At 51.4% G+C, this 24,890-nt stretch overlaps 1 protein-coding gene across 1 annotated transcript in view; it reads right to left on the bottom strand.

Moving 5' to 3' along the window:
- Window positions 1–23,804, bottom strand: part of Kcnk12 (potassium two pore domain channel subfamily K member 12) — a 51,901-nt gene extending 28,097 nt beyond the window's left edge. The window contains exon 1 of the mRNA XM_028892973.2: window positions 22,307–23,804. Coding sequence (XP_028748806.1) covers window positions 22,307–22,697 — 391 coding nt within the window. The 5' untranslated portion in view covers window positions 22,698–23,804. The remainder of the gene's footprint in view (window positions 1–22,306) is intronic.
- Window positions 23,805–24,890: the final 1,086 nt, after the last annotated feature.

Genomic DNA, 24,890 nt, shown 5'->3' with positions numbered 1-24,890 from the left:
TCACCCTGTGTAGCCCTGGCTGTCCTGGAACTCACTCTGTAGCCCAGGCTGGCCTCGAACTCACAGAGATCCTCCTGCCTCTGCCTCCCGAGTGCTGGGATTAAAGGTGTGTGCCACCACTGCCCAGCTTGGCTTATTGTTTTTAATCAGGACAAGCCTGGGTGGGAAGGGAAGCCATCCAAGGGTAAGATGATGACAAGGTTGTGGGATGTCGCCATCATAGGCAGAAGACAACTCAGAAAGGAGGGTGAACGAGGCCCAAGTGACCAGGCAGGTTCCTCAGAGCGACCCTCGCAGACCTGGAGTCCCTGCATGGTCTGCCGGTCTTGGCTAGCAGGGGTAGCGGCTGTACCGAGATCTGGAAGGGCTGGGCGCATGCGAAGCTTCCCCTTGAGCAAACAGGAAGCCATTATCAGAAAAGGTTGTTGCCTTCCCCTGGCTCAGTCATTGGTAAGCAGCTTTATGTCTCTCCATGTGTCATTCGGGGAGGACCAGCTTTGTGGGGTGAGTGGGGTGAGTCCGCCATGGAGTCAGTCACACCTGGGTTAGACCGTCAGTTCTGTTCCCAGATCAAGGAGCCATCCTCGAGCTCAGAAAGTCGAGTGACCTACTTTTAGAAAAATTTTAGATTTATTTATTTTATTTTATGTGTGTTGATGTTTTGCCTGCTTATATGTATATGTGCCGTGCGCATGCCTGGTATCTGCAGAGGCCCAAAACGGGCATTAGATGCCCTAGAACTGGAGTTACAGACAGTTGTGAGCTGTCATGTGGGTGCTGGGAACCAAACCTGGGTCCTGGGCAAGGCCAAGTGCTCCTCATGGCCGAGCCATCTCTCCAGCCCTGCCCCCTCCCATCCCATCTCTGTTCCGTTTCCTTGTCTGCAGATAACAGTACACGTTGTACCTGCCGCCACAGGATGCAGATGAGGGTGTAATGAGCAACGTGTGCGAGCTGCTTCGCGCTGTGCAAACACCTTCTCACGCCGACCGTTCGCGCTGACAGGTGCAGAGCAAATACCACAACCTGGAGGCGAAGGCTGAGCATGGAGGACAGAGGCTGTCATAAAAATGCCTGGCTAAATTTTCAATTAAATTCTTGTTTTCTTTGGGTAAATAATTTGCTCAGGGATGAGGCCAACAGGTAACGGGTAAGGGCTCCCTTGAGAAATAGCCCACTCAGCGCCATCACCCAGGTACAGAGACAGCTGTATTAAGGAAAGACTCTTCCGAAGTGAATGTGTTCCCTATGCCTTACAGCTGGCTCCCGAAAAACTGCAGGGGGGGCCGGAATCCTGGGCCCTGTGACCTAGCATGGAGTCCTGGGCCTGTGACTAGATGGAGTCTGGGCCTGGTGACTAGCATGGAGTCCTGGGCCCTGTGACCTAGCATGGAGTCCTGGGCCCTGTGACCTAGCATGGAGTCCTGGGCCCTGTGACCTAGCATGGAGTCCTGGGCCCTGGTGACCTAGCATGAAGTCCTGGGCCTGTGACCTAGCATGGAGTCTGGCCTGTGACTAGCATGGAGTCCTGGGCCCTGTGACCTAGCATGGATTCCTGGGCCCTTGTGACCTAGCATGGAGTTGTAGGCCCTGGTGATCATGGAGTCCTGGAGTTCTGGTGATCATGGAGTTCTGGCTGTGATCATGGGCCTGGGGTTCTGGGATCATGGAGTCCTTGGGTTCTGGTGATCATGGAGTCCTGGGGTTCTGGTGATCATGGAGTTCTGGGCCCTGGTGATCTATCATGGAGTCCTGGGGTTCTGGTGATCATGGAGTCCTGGGGTTCTGGTGATCATGGAGTCCTGGGCCCTGTTGATCTCTCATGGAGTTCTGGGGTTCTGGTGATCATGGAGTCCTGGGGTCTGGTGATCTATCATGGAGTCCTGGGGTTCTGGTGATCATGGAGTCCTGGGCCCTGGTGATCTATCATGGAGTCCTGGGCCCTGGTGATCTATCATGGAGTCCTGGGGCCCAGGCAGTTACATATTTATGCAGCACTGTGCAAAGCCTTATATTTCTCCTGCACACTTGAGCTCTTGTTTCCAAACGGACTCAAGATGAAGAAGGATGCTCTTACACATGCCGCTGAATTAATTCAGGGACTTCAGAGGGCAGCATGGATTTCTGCTAATTAGTGCATTCTGGAAGTATACAGACAATGACTCCTGGTACTGGGAAATATTTCTAGCTTCCCCAGAACTTCCTCCTTAGAGGCAAATAGTCTAGCACTGAGCTGTACCCTGATCATCTGAGCACTTACATTCATGTCTTCCCCCTCTTAAGACTATATTAAAATGGTCTATAAATTGGCAAATCCCAAACTTGTGTCTCAGTCCCAACCTGAGATACAAGTCCACCTTTCCCCATCTCTGGAAGCAGCAAGCCATCTTTTTCTTTTTTAATTTCATGTATGAGTGTTTTTCCTGCATGTATGTATGTGCGTCACATGCATGTGGCATCTGACAGGTCAGAAGCGGGCTGGAGATCGAACCCAGGGCTCTCATGCAATCGAGGTAAGCAAGCATAAACGGATGTACACAGCCAGCGCCTTACCCTGCTGTTTTCTCTTTGTAGCGTGCGTGACCACGCAACACTCCTTATTTGTGGGCCCTATTGCCTTTCTTCCATAAGCAGAATGTTATAGTGCGGGATCTGTCTATGTGTCCATTGCCACATCCCTAGGGATTTAAGAATGTGCACACGGAGGACATCCAGCAAACACTTGGTGAATAAGTATCTACTTATCTAACTGGGGCCGTGTTTTCTGGATGCTGAATTGGAACACAAGGCCTGATAATTGTTCTGGAAAATGTAGATGGGAGATTAGTGTAACTCCTGCCTCCACATCCATACTACAAGATTTCCTGAGCTCTCTACTTCTAGGCTCGTTAATCCATAAAAAATGTCTGGTGCATTTTGGCGGAGCCTGTCAGTTTAAGGTGCAGCTCTAGCCCCAGGCTGCCCTGTGCAGAGGCTGGAGAGGGCTCTGAATGTCATCTCAGTACAGCCCAGCAGGGAAAACTTGGAAACACCGCAGACAAGCAGAGTCAGAGCCATACAGATGCCTGATGACTCCCGAGTCCTGGAATAATGGAGGCTTTGGGTCCCCTCCCTCCTCCACACTTAGCCTTGGGAGGGGACGGGGTCACGGGCTGATAGAATTCATCAGAGTACCAGCTTGGAGTAGGCATCTGGGGTGCCCTTCAGCCATAAATGGCTATAAAGCAGAGGTTTTATGGGAAAACATTAAAAAAAAAAAAGAAATAAAGCAGGGATTAGATGAGGGTAACGAGATTCTAAGGACAAGGCTCCGTGAATTAAGGTCGTTGTTATATGCCGGCTTCTGCTGCATCCCAGCACCAGTGCCTTTCTCTGCAGGACACAGGAGGCTGTTGTCCTGAGATCCCAGGGTGGGGCAGCGCTGACGAGCCCACTTTGGAGGAGGGGGTTTCCTCCTCTAAAGGCTTCTTCTCCAGGTGCACTGTGGAGAGCTCCAGGCCCTGCCAGCCCCTCGCCATGGATCTTCATATTGTGGTCTTTTTTGACCCCCCCCCCCGATTTATTTTATTCTCTCTATCTCTGTATGTGTGTGTATGACTGTGGGTGTGTATGTGCACATGTGTACAGGTGCCTGTGGTGGCCAGAAGAGGGCACTGGATCCCTTGGAGCTAGAGTTGGGTGTTGGCAATTGAAATCCTCTACGCTGCTTTCCAAAGGGTCCACCTGATGTTGGGATGTCCTTCTGTACGCTTCGAATATGTGTTGCTTTTATTAACTGATGAATAGCTGATTTGGCCTATGGCAGGGCAGAATATTACTAGGCGGGAAAGATAAACTGAATACACCGAGAAAGAAGGGCAGAGTCGAGGAGATGCCATCCAGCCACCCAAGGAGCAACATGCCAGCAGACCGGCGACACCACAGCCACGTGGCAGTACTTAGAGGAATAGAAATGGGTTAATTTAAGTTGTAAGAGCTAGTTAATAGTAAGCCTGAGCCATCAGCCAAACAATTATAATTAATATTCAGCCTCTGAATGATTATTTTTTAAGCAGCTGTGCCCCCCCCCCCCCCAGAAAAGACTCAGGCTACATGAACCCACAACCATGAGATTAAGCGTCTATCACTGGTTCATCCCACCCAGTTCCCTCCTGGGCTGCTACATTACATCCCCTCAGTCTATGATTGGAGGGATCTCCCTGGACCCTTGACCCTGGTTAAGTCCCCCCTCACAAGGTCATGGTGAGGAAGGCTTGTGTACAGCTTCTACATTCCAGCTGCCAGATCCACTAACTGTCCATTCCAACGGCAGCTATAAGACAGAACGCCATGAGCACTCAGAACTCACAAAACAATTCACAGTGACAGCCCTTTTGAAAGAGTGTGGGATCACACAGCGGGCCAGAACTAAATATACGAGCTAAGTCCATGTCCCTCAAAGAATGCTCTGCTGTTAGAGACACACAGCTCTCGATAAAGTGAGGGACAGCTGGCGGTGGGCTGACTTACATGTTGGTAAACAGCTAAGACAAGTGATTACACAATTACTTGGTTGTTTCTAGGCAATCTGGGTGCTGGTGGTTGAAGCTAACTAGATTGCCTGACTACGTGGCCAGGATGCTTCCCTACAACACTCCGGAACTTAGAACAACTCCTGCTTCCAGTCTGCGCATTTCTGCCTGGCCCTTAAGGTCTGCCATCAAGACAATTGCAGGTCACTGCTACTTAACATGCTTGAGGCAGCCTGCTTCTGCCCCCGGCTCTTCCTCAGGCCTACCTACCCTGTCAGACACAGTGGAAAAACAAAAGATGGGTCAGGCTCCTCGGCCGTGATCTGGCCACTCCCCGGATGATCTCAGCCCAATGATGCATTCGTATGAGCACGGCCCCATCTTAGAGGGCTTATTAAATGTAAGGGCTGAAGCATCCACAGCCACTGTCTCGTATTACCTCCCACCCACCAGGAGACACAAGTGCTCTTCCCACTCCTGCTTTATAGATGTTAAAACGGGAACTACATGTAGTAGCAGGGGTCTGCCACCACAGCGTTGAGAGGGTAAAGGCGGAGGATTCGAAAATCAAGGACATCTTTGGTTACCCAGTGAGTTCGAGGCTGGCCTGGGATACATGAGACCCTCTCTCAAAAGAAAAGAAAAGGAGATATGCAAAAAGAAGGTGGTTCACTGGCAAAGATGAGAAACGGGAGTGAGGGGTGGTCACAATACATCCCATACATGTACAGAATTTAAAAAAAAAAGTAGAAAGAACTCCCCCATAAAACTTGGAAAGTTTATATATTTGTTCTGCAAACACCAGGCAGTGGGAATCTGAGAGACAAGGTCTCTGCTCTCATATGCAGGGAGTAGGTGGGATATGTGACCAAGATTTCTTTGTTTTTTTTTTTGTTTTTGTTTTTGTTTTGTTTTTGTGACTAGGATTTCTGAAAAGAATGCATGCCCTTAGGGCAGGCAGTAACCAAGTGAGAGGCGACTACAGTTAGGGGGCCAGGAAGGCTCCGTGAGGGGTGACATGTTCGCTCTAGACAATGAGGCCTGACTAGAGTTGAGAAGTTAGCCATCTGTGATTTACGGAACGGTGCACCCAAGACTAAGAAAGTAAACGCTAGTGGTCTGAGGTCTAAGAAGATGTCCAGCACGCTGCAGTGAGAAAAGGAGAAAGCAGCATGGGCCCTGCAGGAAAGAACACGATTTGGGGGCAGCAGGCGTGCATTGAAGGTTTCAAGCAAGAGAGTGGACTGACCTGACCTGTTTTTAACGATCTTTAGTAAATTGGGCATGGTGGCTTGTAACCATAATCACAGCACTTGGGCGGTGGATTAGGGGGATCAAGAGTTCAAGGGTAGCATTGACTACATGGTGAGCTATAGGCTAGCCTGGGCTACATGAGACCCCGCCCCCCCCCCGACGCCCTTTTTAAAGTTATCTTTGGTTTTGGAAAACAGGCTGTCAAGAAGCAGAGAAGAAACTAGAAGCTAGGATGGGTTAGGACCCTGGCAGCCTTCCACGGGAGACCATGCAGAGGGCTGGGGGAGAGGAAGGATGATGGGGAGGCTAAGGATGATGGGGAGGCAGACAAGATGGGTTGAAATGGCAAGATTTTTTTTTAAAAAAATTTATTTATTTATTATGCATACCGAGTTTTTGCCTGCATCCCTGCAGGCTAGAAGAGGGCACCAGATCTCATTACAGATGGTTGTAAACCACCATGTGGTTGCTGGGAATTGAACTCAGGGCCTCTGGAAGAACAGCCAGTGCTCTTAACCTCTGAGCCAGCTCTCCAGCCCCCTGGCAAGATTTGACAATGGATTGGACTTGGAAAGTTAGGAAGAAAGAATTGGGAGAGCTCTACAGTGTTGGTGACATTCATTGAGACGAAGACTAGAAAAAGATAAGCAAGGGCGGGAATCAATATTCTGGCCCATTACATAGTTTTGGCTTGCTGTCTTATTGTGTTTGAAACCAAATCTTGCCATGCGGCCCTGGCTGGCCTGGAACTTGCTATGTAGACCAAGCTAATCTTGAACCTCTAATCCTTCTGCCTCTACCTCCCAAGTGCTGGGATTACAGGTGTGTACCCACCAAACCCGACTTTTTTCCTTGCTGTGCAATTATTGGTCATTCCAAGGGAGTGGATGGAACCTGTCGGAGTGGATGGAGAGACGCATTGCTTCAGAGATGTCAAGGTGTCAAGCTCATGGCTGAGTCGTCTAGGGTGACTCGTCGAGGAGTGGAAATAGATTCACTGAAGAAGCAGGGGGTAAGTGACAGAATCACAGCCCAATCCCAGCACTCTCCACTAGCACTCTGCACCCAGGCTCAGAGTGAGCTGTCTCCTGATGCAGGATTCCTCATCCTTAAACTGCAGGCATGAATAACGCACACCTGCCGTCCACACCGAGCTCGTCCAGCAGCCTTGTGAGGCCGGTTCTCCCAGTCGGGCCCACAGCCCAGTCTCTGCTGGGCAGCTCCATGGCCTGAGTGCCTGCTGCAAGCACTCCAGCCTCTTGGACACTCTTCTCCATGGTCCGGTAGGTCGTAGATATTTATTGCCTGTGAATCTGACGGGAGGGACCGAGGCTACCTCAGGCATTAGGGGCTTGCAAGGTGGTGAAGGAGAGTCTGCAGAGGCTGGCTTCAAGTTCTGCTCCTTTTTAACCTGCCGGGACACCCAGCTCAGAGCAGCCCTGCCATGGAGAACTCAAACACTGGAGTTTTCTTTTATAGAGTCAATCATTATCTACTTTTTCCTTCCTTCCTCCTTCTTTCCTCCTTCCTTCCTTTCCTTCTTCCTCCTCTTCCTTTTTTATTTTAAAGTGTGTGTGTGTGTGTGTGTGTGTGTGTGTGTGTGTGTGTGTGTGTATTTTGTGTTTTTTGAGACAGGGTTTCTATGTGTAACAGCCCTGGCTGTCCTGGAACTCACTCTGTAGACCAGGCTGGCCTCGAACTCACAGAGATTCACCTGCCTCTGCCTCCCAAGTGCTGGGATCAAAGGTGTGAGCCACCACTGCCTGGCTTTGTTTTGTTTGTTTGTTTGTTTGTGTTTTGGAAAGGTTCTCATGTGGCTCAGGTGAGCTTCAAACTCATTGTGCAGCAGAGATGACCTTGAACCGACTCCTCGGCTCGGCTTGTCATTTAGTTTGCAAGTGGAGGTTTTCATAGCTTGCTTTTTCTTTAGTAAGCACCCAGGTAGGCTGGGAAATCTCAACCATTTGTTCAAATGTACATTCATTTCAAGAATAGTCCTGGAGCCATGTGCCATGCTTGATTCGATGGGAAGAGGAGAAGGCCAGACACAGGCTCCTTCCAGGAACCCATCATCCGCAAAGGAGATAGATGCTAACCACCGGTTCCGTAGTGAGTGCGCACCTAACAGGAAGCGTGGGGCTGGTGGCGAGCATGTTGGCAGAGTTGGGCCTGAGGTCCCCCACATCGGCACTGATGCGGGCAGGGGCTGCTGTATCGCCCTCAGGATTGGCTAACATGCCACCTCAGCTTTCTGAGGAAGCAGAGAACCCTACGATCCAAACTCTCCAGGCCTCCAAAGTGCTGCTCCCCGGGGGTGAGTGCTAACGTGCTCTCTTTCCCCTCCTGCAGCAACTGTCCCCACAGCACTTCTGGCAGGGTCTGGGGTGAGCAGCCAATGAGGCTTTGGGAAGGCACTCCGAATTCGGAGCACTTGGCAGAGGGGAGAGAGATCTCGGCCATTTGGAAGGGAAAAGGGAGAAAGCACGTGGGCTGTGATTCAGGGTTTGCGCTGATCTCCACTGTAACTTTCCAGAAAGCTGGGACACCCAATTCCAATAAAAGCTTCCCTGAGTATTTCTGGAGGCATCGTGGAGGTGCTGGGCTGTGTGGGTGGGTGTGGCTTTTCTTGGTTTGTGGAATTATATTTTCTTACGGATAAAAACTTCCATCAGATTTGTGAGGCAGTGTCCATCCGTGTGGTGTGTCCTGAGTTGCTAAAGTCATAGGCCATGCGGGGTCTAGAGACGGAACTGAGAGGGGCCTCTCGTGACTGAGGGACACAGCTAAAACCAAGGCAAGACCGGACTCCAAGGCGATGGGAGAAACGGGACCAGAAGTAGAAGCTCTTATTCAGGACTGAACTTTTCCCACCATGCCCAGCGGAGGGGGCGGGGCAGTATTGTGTGCCGCGATCTTATTTCGCCTGCTTTGTTTTCGCTCCAGCAATTCTGACTTGGCCAGGCATATTTATACCCCAAAGCCCTAAATTAAGCAGGGTCAGGACAGGACCCATCTGACTCAAAAGCCGCAATGCCTGAATGCCAGCCAGGGGAGTCCCAGATGACCGAGCTGGCTGCGTACCTGCCAGCTTCGGAGAGATGAAGCGGTGGCCAGACCGAGGGGCCAGGAACATGTTCAGCTCTACCAACCACAGGGGTGGGATGGGGGGAGGAAGATCTGGGGGAGGGGCATAGCTTGCTGTTTCCCAGAGGCCCAAGCTTTTTCGGTTATCCATTCACTCATCTGTCCACTCAACGTGCGTTGGCCAATCGAGTACTTTGTGCCAAGCAACATGCTCCGAGACTGATACAGACTCCCTTTGGGCCTCATCATCTCTAGACAGAGAGGCCACTTCCGAGGAGGCACTCAACACTCCATGCTGATGCAGCCATGAGCGCTTTTCTACGTGCAGCGGGGCCCGGCACTGCTACGACCTTGCTGGTGCCTTGGAGAAAGAGAGGGCAAATCGCACACGAGTGTGGGAGGCCTTATGCCAGCTTCGGACACACCCTATTCCACCCGATGCAGGCACGCATCAGAGCTGGGGAAACTGGCACAGACGTGAATAATTAGCACATGTCTAGGGGCTGTGAGAGGGCCTTCATGCCAGGCACCTGGAAGACCAAGTAGAAAATGGGTAGAAATGGGAAGGAAGGGAAGCGTCTTCTTCTAGGTGGAGGAAACAGCGTGAGCGTTGGCCGAGCGGCTTGCTGATGTGCCTGGAGCAAGTGTGTGGTGTGTGGGTAGGTGGAGGAGTTGGAGGAGGAGTGAGGAGGGGTAGCCCGAAGTTAGGGCTGGTGAATGGATACACTCACAGACACAGGGTTTTTACGTTGCTCAACAGCTGGGCAGGGTTGACCTTTAGGCTATGACCTTGAGCAGACTTTCCCTTGAGTCAACCCTTGGGGGGCGGTGGTACCATGCCGGCCTGCTTAGCGGCCGCCTTTCAGAGGTGTGGGCTGTGGGATGGAGAGCGGGCAGCCCTTGCTCCAGCATAGCCATGGAGGCTAACACGGTAAGGCCAGGTCTTAGAGTTCCTAACTGCCCTGCAGTCCTGCCTGGGATCCTCCCCTACCTCTTCCACCTCCCGCCAGGGGCAGACCCGAGGGTTCCCAGGCTTTAATGACTAAGTCAGGAACAGCAGATAGGATCCTGGGCAGTCAGGACCCCAAATTCTTGTTCTGCCAGGACTGACCTGCGTGACGACGACTGTCCCTCAACCTCCCTGAGCTTCCTCTGTAGCTACAGAAGGAGAAGTGTTTTTTTTCTGTCCAAAGGATTTGGGGAGGCTTCTGGGAAAACATAGATGAAGGCACATGTGTAGACATGCCAGACGACATGGAAGGGGAGTCAACCAAGGAGATGACGAGGGTTTGGTCATTCCTTCAACCCTGGAACACAGGCCTTGACTGCTGGCGTGGTGGTCTGGAGTGAGAAGTTTCTGGAATCATTCTCCATCAGTGGTCTTGATACCAGGTCCAGGGGAACAGGGTAGGACCCACCTGGGCCAGACTTTTCTCCGTTGCTTTTAGTGCCCACAACCTCCTTCCAAGAAACAGGAATGTGGGAAGGACAGGGCTGCTGATGGCTCTGTGGAGGCCGGGGGCAGAAAAAGCACTGGGTTCAATCACTCAGTCCTTGGCCAGATCATGTGCAGAATGGCTAAGACATTAGCTGGGTCCTGGAGATGTCGCTCAGGTGACAGGGTGCTTGCCTAGCAACTGCAAAGCCCGGGATTTGATCCCTAGCTCCTCAGAAAATGGGTCATAGTGGTGCATGCAATCCCAACATTTGGGAGAAGAAAGAAAGAGGATCATGGATTCAGGGTCACTCTTAGCTACATATCAAGTTCAGGGCTAGCCTAGACTACATGAGACCTTGTCTCCAAAAACACATAAACAAACAAACAAATAAATAAATGTATCTAAGAGTGCTCAAAAAAAAAAAAAAAACTAATAAAGAACACCATTATAGTCTTGGAGGTAGATGCAGAAGGATCATGTGTTCAAAGTCATCCTCAACTACATAGCAAGTTCAAGGCCAGCCTAAGCTACGTGAGATCTTGCCTCAAATGCAAACTAAACCAAATCACCGCAATAGTTATGTAACAGCACAGGACTATAGCATTCCCTAGAGACAGAGGTCACCTCAAAGTGGTGGATGCCACTGTATAGATGTGGCAGAGACCCAGAGGACCCTGCACAGGGTGGTGAGGCGGCGGGGGGGGGGGGGGGGGGGGGGGGGGGTGGGGGTGGGGGGGTGGGGGAGGGTGGGCTCCAAGGGCAGCCCAGGAGTCACCAACAAGGCATGGCCAACTCTAGTAAGCCGTTGTGCCACTGTGGCCTGACAAGGCATGCACACAGGATGAACCCTTTTAACTTTTAAAGCAGGTCATGAGCAAGAACCATTTCTTTCTATTCTGGGTATGTGTCCTGGCTAGTTTTATGTCAACTTGGCACAAGCTAGAGTCATTGGAGAGGAGGGAGCCTCAGTTGAGAAAATGCACTCATAAGATCAGGCTGTAGGCAAGCCTGAAGGGATTTCCTCCATTAGTGATTAATGTGGGAGGGCCCATTGTGGGTGGGCCACCTGAGGCTGGTAATCCTGGGTTCTGTAAGAAAGCAGGTTGAGCAAGCCATGAGCAACAGTCAGCTCCCCTCCATGGTCTCTGCATCAGCTCCTGCCTCCAGGTTCCTGCACTGTTTGAGTTCCTGTCTTGACTTCTTCTGATGATGAACTGAATGTGGACTCATATGTCAAAGAAACCCTTTCCTACCAACTTGCGTAGATCATGGTGTTTTATCACAGCATAGTAGCTCTAACCAGATGTTGGTGCTGTTTTATCCAGCATCGGGGCAGAGCAGGCGGATTCTGTGAGTTGAGCAGCCTACTAAAGTTAAAGCGCAAGACACAAGAAACTGTCTGGAAACCAAGATGAGGTAGGGTATTGCTGTGACAGGCCTGATCATGTGTTTTGGGGAGAATGTGGAGACACTTTGGAACTTTGGGCTTGTAAAGCCATTGAGTATTTAAACTTTGGTGAGTTGTTCTGTGGGAGCTTGGAAGACAAGAGTGTTAAGAGAAATGCAGAGGATGGAGGCCTGGCCTGTGAAGTTTGAGAGTCACTTAAAGACTCTATCAGGGTCATTGCATATTTGAATTAAGAATCTATGGTTCTGGTCAGCTGAGGCTGAAGAGTCAGCACATGGGTAACAAAAAATCAACATCACTGAAGGGAAACCTTTGTGTTACCAGGACAATTGATGCTAGGTAGCTGGAGCTAAGAAATTAGTTGTGATTAAGAATACACCAGCACCTGGTGGTGGTGGCACACGCCTTTAATCCTAGCACTCGGGAGGCAGAGGCAGGTGAATCTCTGTGAGTTCGAGGTCAGCCTGGTCTACAGAGCTAGTTCCAGAACAGCCAGGGCTACACAGAGAAACCCTGTCTCAAAAAGAGGAGGAGGAGGAGGAAGAGAAGGGGGAGGAGGAAGGGGAGGAGGGGAAGGAGGGGGAGGAGGGGGAGGGGGAGGAGACCAGCATCACTGAGGTGAAATCTGGGAAGTGTTTCCTCGAAGTCAGCACGCAGAAGCTGCGTTCCAGAGATGGCTACGGTTTGTATCTCACACTGGCAGCTGAACTTGGTGGTGTAAGTGTCAAGTAAGTGGTACTGGTTCTGAAGGCATAACCGGGCCATTGTGTTAGTCTGAATGTGACTGGCCCCCACAGACTCAAAGGGTGTGGCACTATTTGGAGGCGTGGCCTTGTTGGAGTAGGAAGTGGGACACGGTTGCTTGGGCTGCCTGTGGATGAAGATGTAGAACTCTCAGCTCCTTCTCCAGCACCACATCTGCCGCCACGCCGCCATTATGATAATGGACTAAACCTCTGACACTGTGAGCCAGCCCCAGTGAAACGGTTTCCTTTATAAGTGTTGCTGTGGCCGTAGTCTCTCTTCCCAGCGGTAGAAACCCTAACTGAGACAGTCATGGAGAGCAGCTGAGGCCTTGCACTGGGAGGCCAGGAGAGGAAATCGGTGCAGGTGCAGCCTCAGTAGCAGTTGAAGGCCCAGGACTGAAGGGGTCGTGTAGAGAAGTTGAGCTTTGGCACCATGAAGAGAGCCTAGAAGAGGCTATCGATGGGAATGCGGCCTACTGCAGCATACTGGAGACGCCAGTACCGTGGGTGACCACCAAGAACAGCAGCAGCCGTGGAGGGGGCCAGCCGGAGCCCAGAAGACAAGCTGTGTGTGCTGCAGAGGGCAGAGCTGGAGAAGTGACCCAAGCCCCTTGGGGGAGTTTAGAAGATGGGAGTGGATCCTAGACACTGAGTAACGTACACAGTTTGAGTTTGGATTTGCTTTGGTGTAGTTATGACTGTGCCCTGGTTCTTCCCTCTTGAAGTAAGAAAGTATTCAAGTTATCTTTCATTTTTCTAGGAGTCTACAGTTAAAAGACATTAAATTTTAAAAGACTTTGGATTTTAAAAGAGACTGAATATTTTAAAGTGACCTAATTTTTAATTGCTTAATTTTTTTAAAACAATTTGTGTATTTTTATGTGCATTGATTTTGCCTGCATGTATGTCTTTGTGAGGGTGCCAGATCCCCTGGAACTGGAGTTACAGACAGTTAAGAGCTGCCATGTGGGTACTAGGAACTGAACCTAGGTCTTCTGGAAGAGCATTTAGTGCTCTTAACCACTGAGCCATTGCTCCAGCCCCTAATTGTTTGAATTTTTTTTTAAAGATTTATTTATTTATTATGTATACAGTGTTCTGCCTGCACATATGTCTGCAGGCCAGAAGAGGGCACCAGACCTCATTACAGATGGTTGTGAGCCACCATGTGGTTGTTGGGAATTGAACTCAGGACCTCTGGAAGAGCAGTCAGTGCTCTTAACCCCTGAGCCATCTCTCCAGCCCTTGTTTGAATTTTTAAAGGCTGTGAGACTTTGTAAAATGTCTTATATTGTGATGTCTTTATTAATGCGTGATCTTGGGGATGAATAAGAAAGGAAAGGTTATGGCTTAACAGTGATGTGTTTGTGTGTCAAGTTGACAAGGGGTTGGTTGTGCTAGCTAGTTTTATGTCAGCTTGACACAAGCCAGAGTCATTAGAGAGGAGGGAGCCTCAGTTGAGAAAATGTACCCATAAGATCAGGCTGCAGGCAAGTCTGTAAGGAATTTCCTCAATTAGTGATTGATATGGGAGGGCCCATTGTGGATGGGGCCACCCTGGGCTGGTGATCCTGGGTTCTATAAAAAAGCAGGTTGAGCAAGTCATGTGGAGCAAGCCAGTAAGCAGCACCCCTCCATGGCCTCTGCATCAGCTCCTGCCTCCAGGTTCCTGCCCTGTTTGAGTTCCTTTCTTGACTTCCTCTGATGATGAACTGTGATATGGAACTGTAAGCCAAATAATCCTTTCCTACCAACTTGCTTTGATCATGGTGTTTAGCACAGCAATGGTAATAGTGTGTGCATGTATATATATGCCAGAGACCATCAACATATGTGTGTATAAACATTTATTGATTTACTGTGTATATGAGTGTTTTGCCTGCACATGAATCTGTGTACCACTTGTGTGTAGAACCTGCAGAGTCTAGAAGAGGGCATTGGATCCTCTGGAACTGTAGTTATAGATGATTGTAAGCTGTCATGTGAGTGCTGGGAAGCAATCCCAGGTCTCTGCAAGAGCAACAAGTGCTCTTAGACGGCTAAACCATCTCTCTAGGTCCAACCTCCCTGCTGCTCCCTTAAGATAGTCTTTGGCTGGCCTGGAACTTGCTAAGTAGGCTAGACTGACTGCAGGGGGTCACCTCTCCAACTCTAGGATTACAAGTGTGCATGAACCACCATGCCCAGGTTACTGCTTTTTAGTTCTATTGTTTATTTATTTATTTATTTATTTATTTATTTGTTTGTTTGTTTGTTTTGATGTGATGTACATTTGGTTGGTGTGATGCTAGGCAAGTACGTGATCTACCACTGAGCTGCATCCCTAGATATTTTGTTTGTGGATTTTGAATGGGGTCTGCTCAGGCTGGCCTTGAACTCATTATGTAGGCCCACATTGAGATCAAACTCATGGCAATCCTCTTGCCTCTGCCTTCTGAGCGCTAGAACTGCAGGTGTGGACAACACACCGAGCTCAGGAGACATCGTTATCTTCACTTTATAGTAGTAGTTCCCGTTCCAGTAGTTCACAGCTTGGAAGGCACAGAGCTGGACTGGGCCGCAGGCGGGCAGCTGCAGCTGGTGTAGCCAGTGTGTGCTCAGTCCACACTGGCAAGGCTAAGGGAACAGTCCTCACACATGAGACAGCATCAGAGGGGGAAGGGACTCGAGTGGTTCCTGGCATTCCCTTCTTTAAAGGTTGGGGAGACTGAGTCACCTGGTGGGGATGTGCCCGGCCCAAAGCCACACAGCCACTGACCCTGACTGTGCTCCTGCCCTGATTCCTACTCCACAGTGTGGTCTGAGGCCCAGAAGTCTAGACACAGCGAGGAGGTTGTGAGGAATGCAGACCCCAAGGTCCCACCGTAGGCCTCCAGTCGGAAACTGCAGTGGGGAGACCCTGGGTGGTTCCTTTGTCCTGTGCAATGTGAGAGACACTGCATGGGGGACCTTGTCCTTCTAGTCTACAACATCTGCCCTGAAGATAAGAATTATACAACTTGAAACTGCAAGTCACTGGGTGTTCTACCAGTCACCTCAGTAGGGGTCCTCTGAGACCCAGGGGAAGCGAATAGAGCCACACCTTCTGGGACCCAGACACTCATGTCACCAGTGACCCGATGATGAACCACTTTAGCTCTGTCCAAGTCCAGGAAGGTGGCACTCAAGACTGTGCAAAGCCTCCTTCACCACAGCCACAGGCCACTAGAGGAGGTCTAGTTGCTTCTAAGGACTAAAATTGGCAGTTGGCTATGGACAGCAGCACTTAGGGTGGGATTTCCTAGGGCCAGAGCGCTGAGCAGCCAAGCACAGCTTGGGTGAGGACTAAAGACCTTCTCTGCCCTGCACAAGCACCCCCACACATGCTGTTTCAGCTCCCCTCAGTCCCGTAGACAGTGGGATGCTTCAGGGCTTACCACCCATTATTTCAGCTCCAGGGGGACCCCGTCTGCTCCTGTGAAGATCTGAGGCTGGAACCTCTCAGTGTGGACTCTATGGGATCCAGACACATTTTGGTCCTGCTGGTTGCTGGCCCATGTACCCATTCCAGAACCTGGGGTCAGTGGCACTGGACAGAGGCAAGGGCAGGGCTGGAGCACTCAGAGAAGACCTGGGGTCGGGACCACCCCAAGAACAGAACAACGGCCTTTGGCTGTCTCTTAGCTTCTCCTAATATGAGCAGCCTGCAAGGCGAAGGTTGGGAAGGTGGGGACCTTGATTCCAAGCACATACCTAAGGCTGTGGCCACCACCTTCAGATCAGGAAGTTTTACAAACAATTCCTTCCCCTTCCTTTTTTGTGGATAGATGAACACGCGCTCTTCTAGAAGCCTAGGTACTGGCTTGGGAGAACTTGGGCCTAATTCAGTCCTTGCTTCCTTTTGAGCAGTGTTGGCAAGAACATTATCCCCCTGCTCCTGCACTTCCCTCCATCCCTGTCCCCTTCCCTCCGTGAGTACATGTGTGTAAGTGGGAAATCCATCTCCTTCCGCAATTCCGAGGAAACTTTTCTAAAGTCTGAGTTCTCATTGCCCTTTCAGGCTTGCTATGGGACTGTAGGCAACTTCTGGGCCACTCCGGGCCTTGTAGAAGAGAAGGAATACATTTAATTGAGCTCCTTCTGGACTAGTCTTAGAAGGGCTTTAGGGTCCCTCAAAGACTTCAAGGGTCCAATTGTAATATTTTATGCCTGCAATCCTAGCCCTTGGAAATGAGTTCTAATCCAGTCCAGGCCATAGAGCAAGCAGCAGCCAGCCTGGGCTACACGGCAGGATTCTGTCTTAAGGGGTGGGGGGATGGGGGAGTTCAGATAGTAGATGGTGTCTGGGGGATGGTCTAATGGTGAGCTTCTTGTCTTGATACCTAGTCAGCACAGCTCTGCTACAGTCTGTTCTATAATGGGTTCTGGCTGGCTTTTGTTGACAAAATGTTCTTCTAAATGCGTAGAGAAAGTTCTAGAAGATCTTCATGGTACTTGCGGCTATAAAAACTTAAGGGTGCTTTTGCTCCATTTGGTGTAACTCTGAGCCACCCAGACTGAGGCCCTTGGGCAGTGTCAGGGCTGAATGGAAGGATGCTCCTCATCAGCTGCCTGAGACTTGGAAAGATGCGGATCCAGATGTTCCTCTTCTCTTAGTCTGTAGCTGTCCCCATATGTTTCTCCTCGTCTTTCTTCTCGCAACCAAGGCTCCCACAGGAAGCAGCAGTGGAGGCTGAGATGGCATCAGCCTAGTTCATCATGATCCTAGAGAAAACCTATATATGTGGCCCGCGTCCAGGGAGTAATTAGCGGATGGCTGTGCAACCTCTGTGAGGCTTTGTAGAAGCAGACACTCACTTCAGGAGAGAGCCAACAATTCCTCCCTCCAAGATGGCTGGCCCGAAGCCGTGAAGACAGCAACACCCACTGACTCAGCAATTTCACTAGCGGTGCCCACTGACTGACTCAGCAATTTCACGGCTGGAGACTCACCCTGAGGAGATGCTCTGCAGAAGGACCAGGCCATACGCCTGAAGATGCTCTTTGTGGCATTGCTCGAAATAGCCCGGACAGGGAACCACCCAGCTAGCCTGCAGTAAGGAAGCATCAACCACAACGAAGAGTATGCACCTACTAAAAGCCACATGTGCAGGCCACGGAGAGCCACGGACTTGACATTGATGATAGAACAGAGGGAAACAGAGCAGCCCAGGTCAGTTAGGTCCTTAGTTTGCCCACTGCAGGGGATTGGCAGACAGGAGAAGGGCTGGGTTGGAGCAGTGTTCTATTCTGAGGGACTTGTTCTCTGAATCACTTAAGCAATCACTGTTTACTGTGGCCTGGGTCAGCTCTGAGGTGGAGGGTGGGGGAGGGGCAGAGAATAGAAACGCATTTCTTGTTCATCTCCAGCTTCAAACCCAATGTCTGTTTCCCCCAATATCCTTCAATTCTGTCACAGTGTCTCATTCCAACAAAAAACCCAGCTAATGAAAGAAAGAACTGAGAGAAGGCACCCACCTCCTTCTGGGACACGGACGCCACTCCAGGTGTCAAAACCACCTCCAGCCACTTCACATACATGTTAGAAGAACCAAATGAATTATGGTAGTGATCTTGGTCTTACAGCGTCTTAGTCTCCTCTGCAGCAAAAACAGTTTTTAGAAACCCATGTTTTTGGTTTTTTTTTTTTAAAGGGAGGGGGGTGAATGGAGTCAGGACTTGTTACTAATCTTGTGGCCGAATAATTAAGTGCGCCTAATTCTGAAAGCATCGAGCTAAATTATGCAGTGCCAAACTCAACAACTCTCGTACCTACACCATCTCGTCTCCACCGGCATGATTTTTAGCTTTGCAGCTCAGAAACTCTGCCAGGAAACCTAATAAAAGGAAGCAAAAATATTTCTGTTTCGACCAAGCTGCCATTTGAGAAAGACTTTTAAATATGTTCTTCTGTATGTGTAAATCTGACAGCAGATGCATAATGAAAGCCCCAAGGGAGAGCTTCCTTTTAATCTGCTCAAAGCAAACCAATAAAGCATCCTTTAAGATGTGAGATGATGGATTAATACTCTTTGGACGGTTCTGAATTTCTCCAAGCCAGAGTGTTGCTGCTAAGAACACAGTTGGGAACTAGAGGAGTGAGTGCCTTGGTACGGTCCTCATCCTTGGTTCACCTGACGCCAGATGATACAGATGATGATGTACCAAAGGCCACACTTGCATCTGTCTCAAGTGTTGTTGCTTTGGGTGTTTGTTAAATGGAGGAATGCAGACACAAACATGTTCACATTAAAATAAACTTAACCCCACCCTCCCCTAGGGAATATGTCACAGAGAGTAAAGGGAGAAGTAGTAATTACCCAGGGCTTCAGATCTGTGTGAGCAACCAGGATGAATAATTTAGGGTACAAAGTGGACTTTTTAAATGTCTTGCTCGAGCTACTCAGACTTTTTATACATCCTCAACTACCGCTGAATAATTGCAGGCACATTTCCCCGTGGGGTCTGTGCTGTGTGAAGACGTGTGTGTTTACACAGTTGCAAAGTGCCCAGCTCAGGATAGGGGGCCCTGTTCAGGTCAAATGCTAGGACACATATTCCCTCTCACGGTGATGTTCCGTCTGACCTTGAACATGCATGGTCAGATCGAATCTCCCTTTCTGCTGCTACCACTGAAGACCAATTCCCGCCCTTTCTGTTACCTCCCCTGAATGGGTGCTCTCGAGAGTGAGGGTTCTTAGACCACACTTCTCCAGAATGTCCCCTGCTTGCTAGCCCTGTTTCTGATTTTCTGTAGTTTGTATTGGCCCTTGCCTGCCTAAGGCCTATAGCTGCTTCTAACTCATCTGCCTGGAACATCTGTGCGACCCTTCAAGTTTTTTTCTGTATTTAATCAGTTGCTGGCCCGACTAGCAAACTAGTCCTTGCCTTAGCATCAGATTTATGCATGCATACAGGCATACAGATAGATACACACACACACACACACACACACACACACACACACACACACACACACACAGAGAGAGAGAGAGAGAGAGAGAGAGAGAGAGAGAGAGAGAGAGAAACAGATACACATTATTAATATTTCATTCTCACATAAGGATATTCCCACTGCTCTATGTATGAAATTACTGTAATATACCCCACACAAATTCAGCTCTGGATTGAGGTGAATCCCTCATAACTGTGTGACCTTGTATAAATCTCCTAACACTATACCACTCAGACTCCTTTTTGTTCTGGTCATCTTTAGTGGGGATGGATCAGACATGTTGCATCTCAGCTGCCCCTGTTGAGATATGCTCAAACTGCTGTCATGAAGAGCAAAAGTTAACCTTTCTAAACAGGGCCTGGCACACAAAACCCTTCGCAGTTACAAAATGAATGAAGGAATGTCTATACTTAAACCATGCGGATCATTCAGCTGAGCCAGATAAACAACAACAAAAATGTTCCATCTCATTAGGCGGGATACAGAGTTGGACCCCTGAATTCCACACTGTCGCATGAACCACACACCCTGTGAGGATTGTTGATCAAATAAAACCCAGAACATGATAGTTTTCCTCTTCCCTGGATGAGGTGGCGGACTGGAGATCCTCCACTCTGCATTTATGGCTGAGCTTTGGTTCCCTGTGTGATTGCATCCGTAACTGCATCAGTAATAATAACAAACAGACATTTGAAGGGGAGGGGATAGACAAGCAGAATATAAACCGACATATGTAGGTCTTTGCGGAAATCTCAACCAAATATATTTTTCACAGAGAAGGCTGAAAGGATAATCACGCTGGTTGGGCACTCAGAAGAACTTACTTGGCTGACATAAAAGGACCAATCTAAACCACTATCCCCAAGTGTGGCAGGCAAGCAGGCAGCTGGCAGAGACCACTCATACGCATACGCAGTTTTGGTTTCCCCACAGAGGGCCAGTTCCACCCCGAGCCGTCCACAGGCTGGTACTAATGTTGCCCTGCAGATTTTGGAAGCAACTTGCTAGGCCATTCATAGCCCAGCCACAATCTTTGGTGGTAGCTCATCCGCACTGCCTGCCTAAATCTAAAAGAGAGAGCACAGTTCCATTCCATTTGACTAAAGAGCAGCCAATCCTGACGGTAGGGAAAAGGTTGAGGTAGGGAACAATTTCCAAACAAGCTGACTTGATTTTGTACATGAAGTTGAGGGGGAAGCCCCAGAAGGAAGGACAGTGATGCTCAGGAGAGACACACAGTGAGCACAGGTCACAGGGACAGGCTCTTTGGATGGATTCCCAGCCTGGAGAGGAAGAGCACACTGGGCAATAACTTCTGCTTATCTTGCAGCTCCATTAGGAAGCTAGAGCATGTCACTGGGAGAAAGGTACTGTGACAAAATATATTCACAGGTGTACCTTCAGGTAGAAGAAGCAACAGGGAGTGTTTACCAGACAAGTACATGTCAACAATGAATTATAAACACATGATGTCATCCTCCAAGATTAAGCATCCCTAGTACTTTTAAAGCACTTAAAAAAAAAAAACCCTCTAGTTGCTATAGCAACTCGATGCAGCTCTTAAAAGGGGATTTTGAGGGGGTCATTTTATATCTTCAATCACCATAACAACATGATATATATTTTTAAAGGGTTTTTTAAAAATATCTAATTTGTGTAGACTTTGGACTTGGTCCATATTTGCCTTTTCTATTTAAAATAATCAGATCAAGCATGACACGGGAGAAAAATGATTGGAGGCAAGGAAGTACTTTCACAGACTATACAGAGAGAGAGAGAGACAGAGAGAGATGCAGAGAGACATCTCCCTCTGTGCATATCCTGAACAAACCTGCTACCTCTCTCTGCCTGAGGCGGAGTCCATGCCCCATACTCTGAACTGTCACAAAGAAAATGTGTTCATATGAAGTTTCTCACTTCTCCACCCTGAAAGCACAGCCCCTTCCTCCCAAATTGTACCAGCGGAAAAGGATGTCTTGGGGTGACGAGTGTGACCAGCAAGAGCTTCTCTTACCCTGAGACTCAAAAAGGAGTGGGTGAGACACAACCAAGTCTTGTCAAAGTATGTTTCCTCGGCACTCTGCAGAGCTACATAAATGGGGGAGGTGGCTGCTTTACATGATGCGGAACGCCTGGGAAAAGGAGTGGGTGGAGGGGGCTGGACACAGTGGTGGCTGGAGACCGTCTCTCCAGAAGGAGCGCCAGGGGACTCAGTCTAGCTGGGGAGGAGAGCTGGGATCTCAAGTCTGCACATTTCCCCCAACGTTAAGAAAACCTGAGCTGTTTATACCGAAAGTGTAATGCAAAGGCGACTACCGCCTGGCTGTCATTGGTTGGACAAGAGGTCAAGAACTTGGAGAAGATGGAAGGGGAACAACCAAGGCGAATGGTGTAAAACAGTTGAGCGGAAGAGGTGGATTGCAAATAACGGACTTTACTTTGAGGGGGTGGGGCAGTGTCGACAGGAGAAGAGAATGCGAGGAGGAAATTAAAAAGCTGGGAATGGACGCAGAAAAGGCTTTTATATTCACCTGCTGAGGATAGCGAGGCCTGGGTGGAGTGGGAAATAGCAGCCCTCAACACCTGTTCTCTCAGCAACCCTCTTACAGAGGACAAAACCGAGGAGCGGAGCCTGGACATGGAGCGCTCAAAGTGCTTGGCGCCTCGCTGACACACAAGTCAAATGTGATGACAGCCGCTAAGAGCTGGAGATGGTGCATTCGGGCCACCTCTCGCTCCGAATGCAGGAAAGAAAAGTAAGAGGACCAGAGGACGGAGAACGAGACAGAAGCAGGCAAAGGGTGTCAGGAAGAGGGCCCAGCCTGAGGTCGGTGGAAAGGACAGCGAGTGACCGGCGCGCAGGGGAAAGACGCGCGGGGCGCGCCGCTCACCTATGGTCGACACCACGGTGCCCACGAAGTAGAAGGCTCCGGGGAAGTCCCAGCGCGGTCGCAGGGCGTCGGCGCGGACCCCGGCGGCCAGCGCGGCCTCGTAGTGCCGGAGGAAGGCGCGCAGCTCCGGCTCCGCCACGCCGTGCGCCGCGCTGAAGTTGCGCAGCGTGGCGCCCCAGCGCGCCCGCGCCTCCGCCTCGCCCGGGCTCTCGAGCGCGGAGAAGACGGTGGCGCCCGCCACCAGGTAGAGGCCGATGAGCGCGGCCAGCAGCACGAAGCGCCCGGTGTCCTCGTTGAGGTGCGAGCGGCGGCAGCAGCAGCAGCAGCAGGAGGGACGCGGCAGGCGGCGGCGGCAGCGGCGGGGCGGGGGCCGGGGGCTGCGGGAGGACATGGTCCGCAGCTCAGCCCCGGGGCTGGGGCGGCGCTCGGAGCCGGGGCCGTGACATCCCCACCGCAGGAGCAGGAGCGTGAGGATGGTGGCCAGAGGTCTGGGGGGCCGCCGCGGAGCCCCTCTGCAGCCTCCCCCGGAACCGGGACGGCAGGGAGCCTCCGCCTCCTGCCCGGGTTTCAGGCCACACACCGTGGGTCGTGCGGCCCAGCGGGCACCCGGGCTGGAGCGCTTCTCTCGGCTCCCCGACGCCTTACTGCCTCCCGCGGCTCGTCACTTGCTGCCCTCGGGCTCCGGGCTCCGCAGCTAGGCCAGCGCCGCCCGGTGGCCGGAGTCCACCGGGCCCCGGGCCGCATACTCCTCTCCGGACAGGCCGTGGGGTTGCGAACCGGTTGAGCCGTGGAGTCCGGACGCCTAGGATCGGAACACGGTGACAGGGCAGAGAGCGAGTCCTCTGGGGCGTCCCATGAGGCTGCCGGGGCTCGGTGGCGCCTAGGCGCAGGCTGGGCGGGCGGTCCTGTTCCACCGCTGATACTGAGCTGGCGGTGTCGGCTTCGGAGCCTCAGAGCCGAGCCGAGTCCTCCGGGGAAGCGGTTCTTTCCCTTCCCTGCTACCGCCGGAGAGCTACCCAGCACGGAAAGGCGGAGTCACCGGAGCACGGGGCGGGGTGTTGGGGAGGGGTGAGTAAGGAAGGGAGGAAGGGGTGGAGAGTTGGGCTCCTGCGACGCCTCCGGGTCGTTCTGGCGGCACCAGCGCGTCCCATCGGAGCAGGTGTCCCACTGCGGTGCTGGCTGCCAGCGCGCTAGACAACCGCGTCCTTCCTTCCCTGCGCTTGGGCTCCGGAGTCGCTTCCTTTCTCAAGCCACTGGGAAACTTTACTCAACTTGGTGCTTTAAGGTCTCAGGGGCTGGGGGCCATCGGGAGCCAAACCCGACTTCCGATTCTCGGCCTCCGGCCTGAAGTTTAAGTTCCCTTTGCTCACTCTTTTGTGCCTGGATCCAACCGCTGCGCCAGGACTCCGGCGGAGTCCTCTCGGGGAAGAGACACGGCTTGGGAACCAAGGACAGGCTCCGGGCGCGGCGGGAACCAGGGCGTCTGCTCCCCCTCCCGACCGAGCGGCCGGCCGGCGTCAGCACCGCGGACAGCGCATCGGTGCGGCAGACCGGGGTGGGAGGCTCTAGGCTGCGGGGACCCTCCACCCGGAGCGCGGTTGCTCACCCGGCACCACGGTGCTCCCCAGACCCTCCTTGTTTTCCCCTTCTACCTCCAGATTGTCCCCTACTCCACCCTGACGCAGGTGCGGTGGCCGAAACAGCGTGTCGCCAGGGTGCGGACGCTGCGGAACTGAGTCGGGAGGAGGAGTCACGCGCAGGTGGGGGACTTGGGGCCACCAGAGCAGGAGGATCCTAGGCCCGGCACTGCTGGGGCTTCTCTGCTACCCCAGCTCACTCGCCCGAGGGGCCAGAGACTGGATACACCCCGGGTGCGGTGGAGGGTGAGGAGGGTAGAAGCTCGCTAGGAGAAACAGTGTGCTTTGGAACGCCCTACGGAAGCCTCCTCCGCCCTGTATCGGTGGGTGTATATACAGTGGGTGATGCGCGCAGCCGCTGGTCCTTCTCTGCCAGGCAGAACCCAGTTTGGCTGGGGTCATAAAGTTGTGCAGTGAGGAACGCCCTCGGTATAGACAGATAATTCCGTCCTCTCTGGGTAACCATCTCCCCCCTTTCCCCTCCTTCTCTCTTTTATTGGCCGCGAGGAAGAGCCTACTAAGGATATGATATAGATAACAGGGAAGAGAATACTGATGGTGACTTCTTAGACACTCCAGGTGGCTGAGGGAACTCTGGCAAAATGCTGAGCTGTCTTCATCCTGCCCCCAGCCCAGGGCCAGACTTGCTAGCCTCCACCACAGGAAAAACGCTACCACCTACTCAGAGGGGTGTTTGCAGCGTGGTGGTACTTATTGTGAACCAACCACGCAGTGAATATTTCACAGCTATAAATCTGGAATCCCCCCATCCCGCCACCCAGTGTAGAGGCACAGGCTGGCACTGGAGGCAGGAGAGGTGTGGAGTGTTGAGTGACACCTGTCTTGGGATGTAGATGGTGACCAACCAGGGGTAAGGGAGGCTTGCATCTTAGAGGCGCTGCTCCAGTGTATGGGTAGAGGGGACCACGCCCCTCTAGGTATGCACA

Source organism: Peromyscus leucopus, chromosome 22, assembly GCF_004664715.2.
Source record: "Peromyscus leucopus breed LL Stock chromosome 22, UCI_PerLeu_2.1, whole genome shotgun sequence".
NCBI classification, from domain to species: domain Eukaryota; kingdom Metazoa; phylum Chordata; class Mammalia; order Rodentia; family Cricetidae; genus Peromyscus; species Peromyscus leucopus.
This window is presented reverse-complemented; position numbering and strand designations above follow the sequence as displayed.